Source organism: Gopherus flavomarginatus, chromosome 4, assembly GCF_025201925.1.
Source record: "Gopherus flavomarginatus isolate rGopFla2 chromosome 4, rGopFla2.mat.asm, whole genome shotgun sequence".
Classification (NCBI taxonomy): domain Eukaryota; kingdom Metazoa; phylum Chordata; order Testudines; family Testudinidae; genus Gopherus; species Gopherus flavomarginatus.
This window is the reverse complement of record NC_066620.1, coordinates 178,580,086-178,594,088: the sequence shown is the minus strand read 5'-3', so window position 1 is coordinate 178,594,088 and position 14,003 is coordinate 178,580,086. Positions and strand designations below refer to the sequence as shown.

The 14,003-nt window shown below is 44.0% G+C and overlaps 1 protein-coding gene across 6 annotated transcripts in view; it reads left to right on the top strand.

The window, feature by feature from the left end:
- Positions 1-14,003, top strand: part of FBXO25 (F-box protein 25) — a 77,348-nt gene that overhangs the window by 17,299 nt on the left and 46,046 nt on the right. For all 6 annotated transcript variants that reach the window (XM_050950891.1, XM_050950892.1, XM_050950895.1 and 3 more), the window contains 2 exons: positions 10,340-10,446; positions 11,530-11,579. In XM_050950891.1, coding sequence (XP_050806848.1) covers positions 10,340-10,446; positions 11,530-11,579 — 157 coding nt within the window. The remainder of the gene's footprint in view (positions 1-10,339; positions 10,447-11,529; positions 11,580-14,003) is intronic.

The following is a 14,003-nucleotide window of genomic DNA, read 5'->3' as shown; positions in this document are numbered from 1 at the left end:
GAGTTACGTCACTTTGATAAAAGATAGTTTAACACTTAATATGGATTTAACTAGTATCAACAAATAACAATGGATTGATGTATTTTAATATTTGCCATTTAATGCCTAGGTGTGGGTTGTTTTCAAATGCACTTTTACTTGCCCTGGTGATTTACAACATCTAGGCTATTGCTGATGCTTCTTAAATCTAAACTGACAATGAAAAATAGATTCATATGGCAAACTCAGCTGTTTTAATAAAAGTGAATACTCATGAGTGGTATAAGGCTTGTATACACTTTTTCTGTTAAAGAATGATGCTGGCTGGGGAAATAAAAGCAATTTTACTTATTGTTGAGCTTCAGTGTCCTATAGCTTTAGCGATTCTGCTTATCTGCACAAGGTTGGCTGCCTTCACAGTGAAGACAATCTTAGTCATCCGTGTTTTTGAAAAGTAAGCACTCATGCTTGTCTTTGTATGGTTAGCATTGCTGTTTCCTCTAGTTATCTGCTGACCTGGAAAGCAAAGACTTACTTCAAAGAAACTGCTTTGACTTTATGTTGTGTTATGGAGTTTTCTCCCAGCTTTAAAAAACTTTGCGTTTTTATTGTACAGGTGAGTATGTTTTTTTGTTTGTTTGTTTTTTTTTAAATAAATGTGATGGAGCAGGAGGGACTCTAATTTTTTGCGTCTCAAGAATATATTAAGTATATAAAATCATTGCAAAACAGCAATGATCACAGCTTCTGAAATAGTTCTTCAGATAATCTTCTTGGGTCACCCTTTTATCACTGGACTATATATTCGTTATTTAAAGTTGTGACAGTTTGGGGAATCTGTTTATGTAGAACTTGTGAATTGTAGTGGTAGTTATGAAGATGTTGTACTATTAAATGGCTCTATACAGATATGAAACACCATTTGGTGACAGCTGTAGCGTTTCTCTCCCAGACTACGTACAGTGGTGGATTGTTAGTCTTGTAATTGTCACCTATTCAGGTGGAAGCACTTTGACACAATGGGTTGGCTGAAGCCCAGGAGAACCAGTTCCACTGTGTTTCTCTGCAGGGGGTTGGAGAAGTGGGAATTTTCTTCTCTCAAACAATTACAACAAGGAACCAGGTGCTGGTGGTGGGACATATAAACTCAAGAGATTAACTGAGACAGGCAACTTTGGGCAGGAGATGGGAAGAAATTGGCATGCTTTTGTGGGAGGGTTGTGTGCGTTTGCAAAACCAGTCAAACTAGCCGACCTAGGAATGCTCCATGATTTTGAAGAGATCCATGAGCTGCAGGAAAAGGATCCCAGATACTGGAGAAAGCTCTGGCTAAGCCCAAAGAAATCTCAAGAATGGCAAGGAAGTTGAAGTAGGGAAAAGCACACAGGCATGTTACTTTGTTTGTTTTTGTTTTTTTTATAGATCTGTATATTTCTTGTGCTACATAAGTGAAGAGTGATATTTGATAATCTTGTACAAAGTCTGTCTTTCTGTTTGCTTTCACTATTTTGTATCCCTAAGAGGTGAACTGCAAACAGAAGGTTTCCACCTTTATTTAGTGAGATTCAGAGGAACACTCAAAAAGCTGGGGAGGACATCACTGGTTGCAGGGCATTAGGCAATTGGACTGCAGGATTTCCACTACAAAAAGTGGTGTCAGACATGAGGTCTGCTCCTGGAGTGCGTGCCTAGAGGCGCAAAGCCTGGGATAGTGCCTAAGATCTACTGAACACCATCTAGCTAGGGGTAAGTGGGATTCAGGATTGGATCTCCTCACAGCAGTCTGGCAAGTGTCCAGCTGGGGGAACGCAGCCAAATCAGTGATGACTATTAAAATGTTTATCAATAAGGTAGATATTTTATTAAATCTGTTTATTTGTAAATACCTTTACTCCTTTACTTGCATAACTTATACTACGCGGTTTTTTATGTGTGTTTTGACATTAATGTAGAATATTACATTTCCAGTTTCTTCTCTTGAATGACTGACTGAAACAGTCTCATGTGATTTACTGTTCAGCATTATTGGCTGTAAAATAAGTGGGTAATTAAATAAATCAGGCAATAAATTCTGCACTTGGTCTGAACTTTCAACTTTAAAAGCAGCAATTATCTGATATGTATTGCGTCTCTCATCTGATCACTCTCCAAGAAGGATTTACTACCTTAAAAGGTAAAAACAACTACTGGTTTTTCTTAAGCAGTAGTCTTGTAAAAAATACCCTTCAGTCAGAAATTTCCCTTCTGCAAAATAACTCTAAATCTTTGTTTTGTGGGAATTGTATCACTGTCTTAAGTTTTCTGTGTCTTAGACATAATTGTAACACCTTTGCTTTAAAATAAATCACAATTTGGCACAATAGATATGTGTTGTAATTTGTGTTAAAATGTATTCAAATAGTGGATGAAGCACTTAGATCAAGGCATAAAAATGTGCATTGTGTTACAAACCTCTTTACTTTGTATTAGCATTTTATTCTTTGCATTTAGCAGAGCAGATACAACTTTTTTTGTAAAAAATTAGTTGAAAAATCAATTTGGAAAAATTCAGCTACAGGGTCTACAGTGTTTTCTCCCAACACCCTATTGACAGTTCTTTCATTAATTGTAGAGAAGATAAAAGTAATCCAGGATTTTGGGGGATATAAAACTTGCTTTAGTTGTTACCAAAAACTTCAACAATTTTTTTGGCAGGGAAGCTTAACTGTGTAGTGAATTACTATTCAAGAATAGACTTTAAGATCCATTACAGTACATGTTTCCATATTACTGTTATCTTACTGTTTTATTTTTATATACACACACACACACACACACACACACACACACAAAGTTACTATGTGAAAGGCAAAATACTTCACTAAAATTTATTTCCCACTTCAAACAAGCATGGTATTTCAAAAAAATATAATCTCCTTTTTTGTTTATTTCATAGGAACATGTCAGTGCAGACATGTAGGCCATGTCTACACTTACAGTTTTGCAGCGCTGGTAGTTACAGCTGTGTTCGTACAGCTGTGTAGGGCCAGCGCTGCAGTGTGGCCATACTGACAGCTACCAGCGCTGCAATGTGGCCACATTTGCAGCACTTGCAGCGCTGTTGGGAGTGGTGCACTGTGGGCAGCTATCCCACAGAGCACCTCGTCCCATTTTGGTGCTGTGGCTTGTGGGAAGGGGAAGGAAGTGTGCGGGTCTTTCCGCTTCCTGTTCCAACGCCCCGTGGTGCTTTGCTGCACATTCCGAGCAGTTTGGCGGCATTGTGAGTCTGCAGCGCGATTTCTGAGATTTCTGTTACAAATGGAGCCTGAGCTGCTGAGGACTTTGCTGATGAATGTTGCCAGCACCTCACACATGGCAGTGGAGCTATTGCTTCAACTGCAAAGTGACAGTGAGGAGTCAGACGATGATATTGAAACGCCTGACGCTCAAGACACTCAATTGCTTGTGGCAGTAACAGATGTGCTTAGCACCGTGGAACGGCGCCTTTGGGCTCGGGAAACCAGCACTCAGTGGTGGGATCAAATCGTCCTGCAATCCTGGGATGACGAGCAGTGGCTGCAGAACATTCGGATGAGAAAAGCCACTTTCATGGGACTGTGTGCTGAGCTTGCCCCTACCGTGCGGCGCAGGGACACGAGATTGAGAGCTGCCCTGCCAGTGGAGAAGCGGGTGGCTATTGCAATCTGGAAGCTGGCAACTCCAGACAGCTACTGATCGGTGGCGAACCAGTTTGGAGTGGGAAAGTCCACCGTTGGAATGGTGCTGATGCAAGTTTGCACAGCCATTAATCTCACCCTGCTAAGAAGAACTGTGACTCTGGGGAACGTGCAGGACATTGTGGATGGCTTTGCACAAATGGGGTTCCCTAACTGTGGAGGGGCAATAGATGGGACGCATATTCCTATTCTGTCACCACCCCACCTGGCATCAGAGTACGTGAATCGCAAGGGGTATTTCTCCGTGGTTCTGCAAGCACTGACATTTACTCCGGATGGCCTGGAAAGGTGCATGATGCACGCATCTTTCGGAACAGTGCCCTGTTCAGGAGGCTGAGGGCCGGGACTTTTTTCCCAGACCGCAAGATCACAGTAGGGGATGTCGAAATGCCCACTGTGATCCTTGGAGACCCCGATTACCCCTTAATGCCATGGCTCATGAAACCGTATACAGGGAAGCTTGACAGGAGCAAGGACCGGTTCAACTACAGGCTGATCCGGTGCAGAATGACTGTGGAGTGTGCTTTTGGCCGTTTGAAAGCCCGCTGGAGGTGTCTTTATAGGAAGCTAGATTTGGGGGAAAGCAGCATCTCCGCTATTATATCCGCGTGCTGTACCCTCCATAATATTTGTGAAGGGAAGGGTGAAAGATTCAGTGAGGAATGGACCTCCGAGGTTCGACGCCTAGAGGATGAATTTGCACAGCCAGAGAGCAGGGCTACTAGAGAGGCCCAGGAAAGGGCTTCAAGGATTAGGGATGCTTTAAGGGAGCAATTTGATGCTGAGAGCCAACAGTAATGTTTGGTGCCTTTGCTGTGCTCCTTTCTACCTTGGGGTACAATATTTACCACTTCCTGCAATAATAAAACGTATTGTAAAAGCCATAAAATCCTTTATTCAAAGTACAGTACATAACAGGCCAGGGGGGTTAGGGTGGTGGACTGTACATTCAGAGGTTTGAATAGGTCCTGTTTGGATTACTGTTCAATGTCTGCTGCACTTCAGGATTACTATGCTGCAGGGTAATGGGGGTGGAGTGCACAGGGTAAGAATTGTAGTTATCAGGGCTGGTAGGTGATCGTACAGGTGTTGGGGGCAGCTGGAGGTAATAAGAAACTGGCTGCTGGAGAAAGGTGTTTTGTGCAAATACTGGGGAACAAGAAAGAGAGCTTTGGGAGGGGTGTGGGTTACCACGGTACAGATCTGCCTGCATGGCTACGAGAGACTTGAAAGACTCAGTTTGGCGAGCCAGGAGGCTTATCATCTGCTTTGAGGTTTTTTTGCTAGCCTATTCCTTTCTCCTGCTTTCTGTTTGCCTCCACTCATACATTTTCTCTCTCCATTCCTGCGTCTTCCTACTTTCTCTGTTGTAGTGAATCATAACTGCTTTGATCAATTCTTCTTTTGATTTTCGCGGATTTTTTCTCAAGTTCTGCAAGCGACGTGAGGCCGGTGATCCGGCTGCATTAGTCAAGGTCACTAAAAAAAACATAGATAGAAACATCTAATACACAGAGGCTACATTGTTTATTATCACACAGTGAAGGAGATTTTAGACTTTTTGTAGCATCCTTCCCACATACCTAACATAACACAGAGAGGCCAGGGAAGCGAAGGCATGGCGAGCAATGGGGTGAGTGTTTCTGCCCCGACTGCACCTGGGAGAGGGAATTGACCGATGGGTCACTGGGGTTTATCTGCACTGGGTACAGGAGGTAACTGGTGTCCTGCACAGGGGACAGTAGTGAACAGGAAGGTGGCGAGCTGCTGGCGGGGTGGGGGGGCAGTCCGTGTAACTGCCGGCCTGCTGGTGAGGGGGGGGGGAAACCGGAGCGCACCGCAGGGCTGGCTGCCTGCTGGTGAGGGAGGGGGGAAACCGGAGCGCACCGCGGGGCTGGCTGCCTGCTGGTGAGGGAGGGGGGAAACCGGAGCGCACCGCGGGGCTGGCTGCCTGCTGGTGAGGGAGGGGGGAAACCGGAGCGCACCGCGGGGCTGGCTGCCTGCTGGAAAGGGTAGGGAGAGACCGGAGCACACCGCGGGGCTGGCTGGCTGGCTGCCTGCTGGAAAGGGTAGGGAGAGACCAGAGCGCACCGCGGGGCTGGCTGCCTGCTGGAAAGGGTAGGGAGAGACCAGAGCGCACCGCGGGGCTGGCTGCCTGCTGGAAAGAGGGGGGAGAGACCAGAGCGCACCGCGGGGCTGGCTGCCTGCTGGAAAGGCGGGGGAGAGACCGGAGCACACCGTGGGGCTGGCTGCCTGCTGGAAAGAGGGGGGAGAGACCGGAGCGCACCGCGGGGCTGGCGGGGGACCGCGAACCTGGCGCCCTGCACTCAAGTATCCCTAAATTCTCAACAGGGTTTCCTACTGCCAGATATATCACTGCTGCGTGTTACCTGGGAAGAGAGGGAGGGTCTTCTACAGCAATGTGGATTCCGCCCTGGCCCCTATGCAGCTTGCCTGTGTGCAGCCATAGTCCCCCCCCACCCCTCGCTGCACAGTGGATCGGACGAGTTAGCCTGACCGGGACAAGGACCACGGTGGCTCTCCCTATAAACTTGCGAAAGCACATTGCCCACGCTCTGGCTGCAACTTTTCAAGAAATTACTGAGGCAGATTACAGAGATGTGATAGAGCAAATCAATGGGCTGTTCCACATTTAGGCATGCATGCAGGCAGCCATAACCCCAACCGTCCTCTCCCAAAACATAAAAATCTGCTTACCCCAAGCACGCTCCGCAGCTTCTTCCTCACCAGCAACTTCCAGCTGCTGCGACTGGCTAGCCTCCTCCTGGCTTGAGAAGAGCTCCTGGCTGCATGCCTCCTGGAACTCCGGGGTGTCTCCCTCCATGCCAGTAGCCTCACTGTCGGCTTCCTCTACACCCTCCCCCACTTCTCCCTGCTCTGAACACTCCATCGTGCTCCTAGGATTGGCAGTGGGGTCACACCCAAAGTATGGCATCCAGCTCCTTGTAAAAACGGCAGGTTGTGGGGGCAGCTCCTGAGCGGCGATTTCCCTCACGGGCTTTGCAGTAAGCACTCCTCAGCTCTTTTATTTTGACCCTGCACTGCAATGCGTCCCGTTCATGGCCCCTTCTCAGCAAGGACTGTGATATCTGCCCATAGGTATCATAATTTCTCCGGCTGGAGCGCAGCTGTGCTTGCACAGCTTCCTCACCCCAAACACTGATGAGGTCCTGCAGCTCGGAATTGTTCCATGCTGGGGCTCGTCTGGGGCGTGGAGGCATGGTCGCTGATTGATTGATTGATTGCACTCCACACCTGGCTGAGCAAACAGGAAGGGGATTTTTAAAATTCCCGGGGCATTTAAAGGTGGGGTCAGCTGAGCCCACGGCAGTGGAGTGTGCATGATTATCAGAGAGGCTTCTAAGGTATGCTGGGATACCTCCTTATACCACGGAGGTCAATAAAAGCGCTGGTGGGCGTCCACACTTGCTGACCAGCGCTGGATCACCAGCGCTGGAATCCCTACACCCGAGGCTCGACCGGGTGTACAGCCAGCACTGCAACCAGGGAGTTGCAGCGCTGGCCGTGCTTTGCAAGTGTGGCCACATCCTAGGTTGCAGCGCTGTAATCCCCTCACCAGCGCTGCAACTCTCTAGTGTAGCCATGGCCATACATTGTTGAGGATAATGATGACACTTTGCAATTAGATTGCTCCAACCCCATCCGACCTTACCCCCCAAAATCTCCAGTGCAATAGCATTTTCCTCAATATTGTAGTGACAGCCTAAAACAACTAACGTTATGATCCTAGTCAGATAATCTCTGCTACAACAAATGCCTCATTGAAAGCTTCGTTTAACTGTATCAATGGTGTTTGTCATATACTATATTTCTGTGGCACTTAGTAAATGGAAAAAACTTTCTTGTCGTTTTTTGCTGCAAGAGATCATGTTCCCTTAGAGTGCTAAAGCTTGTTACTGGCCTTCCTCAAAATAATATATATGAATAGAAGAAAAGGGAAGTTGATAGTAATGAGAGAGTAGAAATTGTAAAAAATTGATAAAGGAAGCAAATGGACACAGCGATATCTATGGCTGGTAGAGTTAAAAACAATAAGAAGGAGTTTAAGTATATTAGAAATAAAAAGAATCCTAACAATGGTATTCATGGAATGATAGAAGATTAGGGTCGGAAGAGACCTCAGGAGGTCATCTAGTCCAACACCAACTAATCATCCCAGCCAGGCCTTAAAAACCTCTAAGGATGGAGATTCCACCACATCCACTGTAATCCCCAGGTTCTTTTATACAGAACTGCTGCTTAGCCTGTCAGTCCCCAGCCTATAGCGGTGCTTGGGATTCTTCCATCCGAAGTGCAGGATTCTGCACTTGTCCTTATTGAACCTCATCAGATTTCTTTTGGCCTAATCCTCCAATTTGTTAAGGTCACTCTGGACCCTATCCCTACCCTACCTCTCCCCTCAGTTTAGTGTCATCTGCGAACTTGCTGAGGGTGCAATTCATCCTATCATCTAGATCATTAATAGATGTTGAACAAAACCGGCCCCAGGCCCGACCCCTGGGACACTCCGCTTGATACTGGCTGCCAACTAGACATTGAGTCATTGATCACTACCTGTTGAGCCCGACTCGCTTTCTATTTTGGTCTATTACTATATGGAAGTGATAGAATTATCAATAATAATGCAGAAAAGGCTGAAAGGGTCAATAAAAATTTATCTTCTATATTTAGGGGGGGATACAGATTATGTAATCATATGATATCACTCTTTCCATTCCAGTAGTATCTCAGCAGGATGTTAAACAGCAGCTGGCAAAGTTAGACATTTTTAAATTGGCAAGTCTGGTAACTTGTGTCCCAAGAGTTTTAAAAGAGCGGGCTGAGGAGCTTACTGGATTTTAATGTTGCTTTCACTAAGTCTTAGAACACCAGGGAAGTTGCAGAAGACAGAAGGAAGCTAATTTTGTGCTAATGTTTAAAAAGGGTAAATGGGATGACCCAGGTAATTTATAAGCCTGTCAGTATGACATCGATCGCAATCAAGATAATGAGGTGGCTGATGAGAGACTCATTTAAGAAATAAAGGAGAATAATATAATTAATGCCAATCAATACGGGTTTATGAAAAAACAGATTGTTTTTACTTTTTTTGTTTTTGTTTTTTTTGTTTTTTTTTGAGGATCATACAAGCTTGGTTGATAAAGGAAATAGTGTATTAATTGTAATATACTTCAATTTCTGTAAGTCATTTGATTTGGTACCGCATGATATTGTGATTTAAAAAGCTAGAACAATTTAAAATTAAGTTGGCACACATTAAATAGATTAAAAACTGACTAACTCATAGGTGTCACAATGTAGTTTTAAATGGTAGAGTGTTGAGATTGGTTCTTTACTATATGGTGCTTAACATTTTTGTTAATGACCTGGAAGAAAACATTAAATCATCATGGATAAAGTTTGCAGATGACTCAAATTGTGGGAGTGGCAAATAATGAAGATACCCTGCACAGAGCAATCTGGATCACTTGGGAATCTGGGTGCAATAAAACAATGTTTTAATATGGCTAAAAGTAAATGCCTACATCTAGGAGCAAAGAATGTAGGCCATGCATTCAGGACAGGGTACTCTATCCTGGGAAGAGAGTGACTCTGAAAAAGATTTGGAGGTCATGGTGGATAATCAGCTGAACATAAACTCCCAGTGCAATGCTATGGCTAATGCAATCCTTGATTCCATAAATGGGTATCTCAAGTAGGAGTAGAGTAGTTATTTTACCTCTCTCTTTAGTGTTGGTACAACCACTGCTCGAATACTGTGTCCAGTTCAGGTATCCGCAATTCAAGAAAGATGTTGATAAATTGGAGAGATTTCAAAGAAAAGCCACAAGAAAGATTAAAGGATTAGAAAACATGCTTTATAGCGGTAGACCGAATGTAGCTTAACAAGGAGAACAAGAAGGGATGACTTGATTACAATTTACCTACATGGGGAACAAGTATTTACTAATGGGCTCTTCAGTCTAACAGAGACTTATTTTAATGGCCAGAAGTTGAAACTAGACAAATTCAGACTGAATATAAGCTATACATTATTAACAGTGAGGGTAATTAATCATTGAAGCAGTTTCCCCAAGAGTCATGAGGCATTCTCCATCACAAACAATTTTTGAATCAAGATTGGATGCTTTATGAATTACTTTGTGAATTTCTATGGGCTGTGTTATACAGGAGGGCAAATTAGATGATCACAGTGGTCCTTTCTGTCCTTCGAATCTGAGAACCTTGACTGCAGTGGTTTCCAGACTGTAGTCCATCAGCCAGTGTTGATCTATGCACACACAATAGCAGTTTGAGGAAAGGTGTTTGATCATATAGTGCTGGCTCCTCATTAGTTCCTCCTCCTAAATTACACTTTTTAAGGTTTTAAATATGGCCGTAATATGAAGTTCCTATGGAAGCTGCTATTTATTTGAAACAAGGATACTACGATTATGAAAATGAGACAGGAGTTGCTGAACATGACAATATCTCTGCTAAGGTCCCTGACATCATAATCTCTTTAAATTGTGAATTTCCAGTTGGCAGAGTGAGGTGCAAGCCCTCTATAGTTAAATACTTATCATTAGATGGTTCTTTAATTAAATGTGTGTTTATTTCAGCATCTTAACTGATGATGAAGAAGAAGAAATATACAGAACTGAAGATTGTGAATTTGCAGCCAAGAAAAGGAAAAAAGAACATTTTTGGAATAGCACAAAATCACAATGTAAGACTAGATTGCTTTTAGCTCTAGTTTGGAGGATGTTTCAGAACTTTGAAGTATTTAAATATTTCTATAAAGCTTACTCATAAGGGCATAATTCACCAATTCTTATTAGTATTGCTTCTATAAAAACTCAGTATTAATAATGCATACATAAATAGTACAGCTTTTCTAAACTATATCATTAATCAGCGAGCATAAGATCTTGATGATCCGATGAAATTACATTCGTGAATTGTGATATCACTTTAATAATCAAAGTCTACTGATGCTGCTTTTGTTTTCTTTTTCTGAGGAAGTTTTTCTTTAAACTGAGGTTCTTCGAATATGTAAACTTACTTTTTAGTTACTGCCTTTATAAGTGTGTGCTAATCTTATGTAATTTTAATTCAACTTGTCAGTAGTGAAACAGCTCTTGGAAAAATGAATTTTTATTTTTTTTTCGCCTCCTTTTACTTTTAATCACAGCATCTAGGGTACTTAATGGTTTAAAAAAATACTGGGGGGTATACAGTGATCCACAATCCTTGAAGAGACAGAGCATAGAGGGACAGAAAGGGGCATACAGAATACTGAAGTGGGGGCACAAACTGCTTGGGATTGAGGGACAACACGGGGGAACCCTGGGGCAAAGACTATTTTTGGGGAGACAGCAGAGTATGTGCACAGAATGAGGGTGGGGCTCTGTGTAAAATACGTGATCATGTAACTAAAACTGTATCCTAATATATACTCACAAGAGGGCAGAATATAGGTTGCTGATGCAGCCTAAAATCTGGAGTTACCTTACTTTTGAATTCTTGGCTTTGCAACCTAAATAATTTTCTTTTTGTTTAGTTTTTTGTATGTGTAATTTACTACAAAAATTTTATACCACATAAGTGCCTAAGTCACTTAGGGACTTTTGAAACTGTTTATTCATCGGCTCTGTTAAACTTTTGTAAGTAGCCTTCATCTTAATATCTTAAAGAAAACCTCATTTGCAGAGTTTTATCAAGAATGATACATTTGTGTAACTTTTTATGTAATAAACATTACCCAATGTGCTGAAAGTTAAAATTGTTACATTAATTTATTTGTTTTTAGGTTTTTATAGTGAAAAATGGATCTATGTTCACAAAGAAAGCACCAGAGAAGTAAGTGTCCTAAGCTGTCTTGCAGTCCTTATTTACTGCCTGATTACATGTGGTGTTTAAGTACACATCTTAAGCTTTATCTTCACTGCATGCTATCCTCATGATCAACGCTGAGTCGTCTAGTCCCCTCCAACACAGTATGCATTCAGACAGTCTTACAGTGGAGCAGTCCTCACACTCTGAACAATAGGACAGACCACAAGGTAGCTTTTAACACATGTTGCTACCACAAGGTCAACATAGTTAAAACAAGGGTATCTGTAGCTGCTCAACAATTGAGATACCGTGGTACTTAAATTAATTCTGATAAGCTGTTGGGTACCTATTCATGTGTTCTACCTTGCCATCTCCCTGAGCTCTGACCAGAAATGGTCTACCTTCGTTCCCTCTGCTCAAGAAAGTGCATAGTCCCACTCTGCTTGCAGTTTTCCCAGCTATCTTATCCCCAGTGTTTTGAAACAGCAGAACAGTGGCCCCTAAGAAGCATATGTATTGGTATGCAGCCTTCTGGCCTTACAAATGCACCAGAATCTTGGTGCAGCTTTGGACTGAAGTAAACCAAACCCACATCTTCAACTATACAAAGAGGAGTGTCAGACTGTACAAAAGGTATATCTGAGGAGCTGCTGGCTGATCATGGGATTGAGCAGACCAAACAGCAGTGCAGAGAGAGAATAAAGGGGCTCGAGGTGAGCTATTGGAAGACGAGAAAAAAGAATAAGAAGTGTGGTAGTGCCCCAGCAACATGTTCATTTTACGATGAAATGGACTGTGTTCTGAGCAGCCCTGTGAGGAGCACGTAGACCCGTTTCAGCCTGGACTCATTTGTGGAGCTAGAAGGGGTGTGGGTTCAGAATTTGAATGTCCATGGAGATGTAACCTAGCCCACCAGCAAGGAGAGGAAGAGGCAGAGGAGGATGGCTTTAGTCTGGTCCACAAGCTTGTCTCCGATTCACAAGAGCTGTTCCCTTAAACGTCCCAGGAAGAGCACAGTGTGTTAGAGGGTGTCCACACTGAAGAAGTAGGGGAGAAGTCGGCATCTTATCTGATTGCCAACAGATCTGCTACAGTCTGAAGTTGGCAGTTTACACAGGGCAATAGAAACACTCTTCTAAACATTATTCGTTCTCACATCTGGGTGCTCTGTCTCTTGAGTGCCAGGGAATCACCTTACTCTGTTCCATGAATGTGTTTTTCTTCATGTGAAAGTTCTGGGGTCATGGCTAGTCATCCCATGTTTCCGTCATAATGTACTTGTGCTCCTACCCAGAAGCAGCAGTCTGTGAAAGTTTTGGGCTCATGGCTAGGGCTACATTTTCATCATGGATATTTTTAGTAAAAGTCATGGACGGGGCTGACCCTGTTACAGGAGTCCAGCACTAGAGAAATTATAGTGTTAGGTGGGAGGGGGCCAGGCCACATGATGCTGCGAGGGGAAGGTTAGTGGGGCTGGCAGGCTCCTTACCCGGCTCGATGTGTCTGTGCAGCTCCTAGGCAGTGAAGAGGGCAAGGGTATCAGTGCACTGCTCCCACCACAAGCACTGTCTGCGCAGCTCCCATTGGCCAGAAACTGCAGCCAATGGGAGCTGCGGGGACAGGTCCTGTGGGTGCGGGCAGCACGCAGAGCCCCCTTATCTCTCTGCCTAGGAGCTGTAGGGCCATACCAGTGGGAGCTGGGGAGCCCTGCACCCACCTCCACCCTCTAACCCTGAGCCCCCTCCCACACACTCAAACTGCTGCTGCTGGCTGCTGCAGAAGTCACAGAAAGTCATGGAATCCATGACCTCCATGACAGCCTCACAGCTTACTCATGACTAGTCATCCCATGTTTCCATCATCATGTGCTCCCACCAGAACACATTGTGTGCTTGTGTTCCTACCCAGAAGTAGGGGTTATCTGCCATTTAAAAACAGAATCGTCTCAGTCCGTACTTCCATGTCCACTTGGCCTTGTTCAATTGTTTTGATGCTACTTCTGACTGCAAGCTGCTACCTCAATCTCCTCTAGCCCCAAAACAGCCTCCTAAGTCCCTGTCCACATCTAACAGCTAATGTAGAGACGTAAAAACAAAACATTGCATGAATAAAAAGCAGTAGTTCCCTGGTGATTAGAGAGCCAAATGGCACACTACTACATCAGCTTGGTTACTACCACTAAGTGAATTTTGTGGGCCTCAATTATTTCCTCCCACAATCCCAAGAGCAAACAGACAAGTTGTCCTACAGCACCCTGCAAATGTAAGCACAGTGACACAATTAATCTCAAGATACAAGCCAAGATAACTCTATTGCTTGTCACTGCCACATACAATGCCAGTACAGACATAAGATGTGACAGCAGTGTACTGATATCTACAACAGAGGTGTAGTAGTGAGGCAGGCTACCAGGCACTTACAAGCACATGTTTACTTACCCCGTGGTTC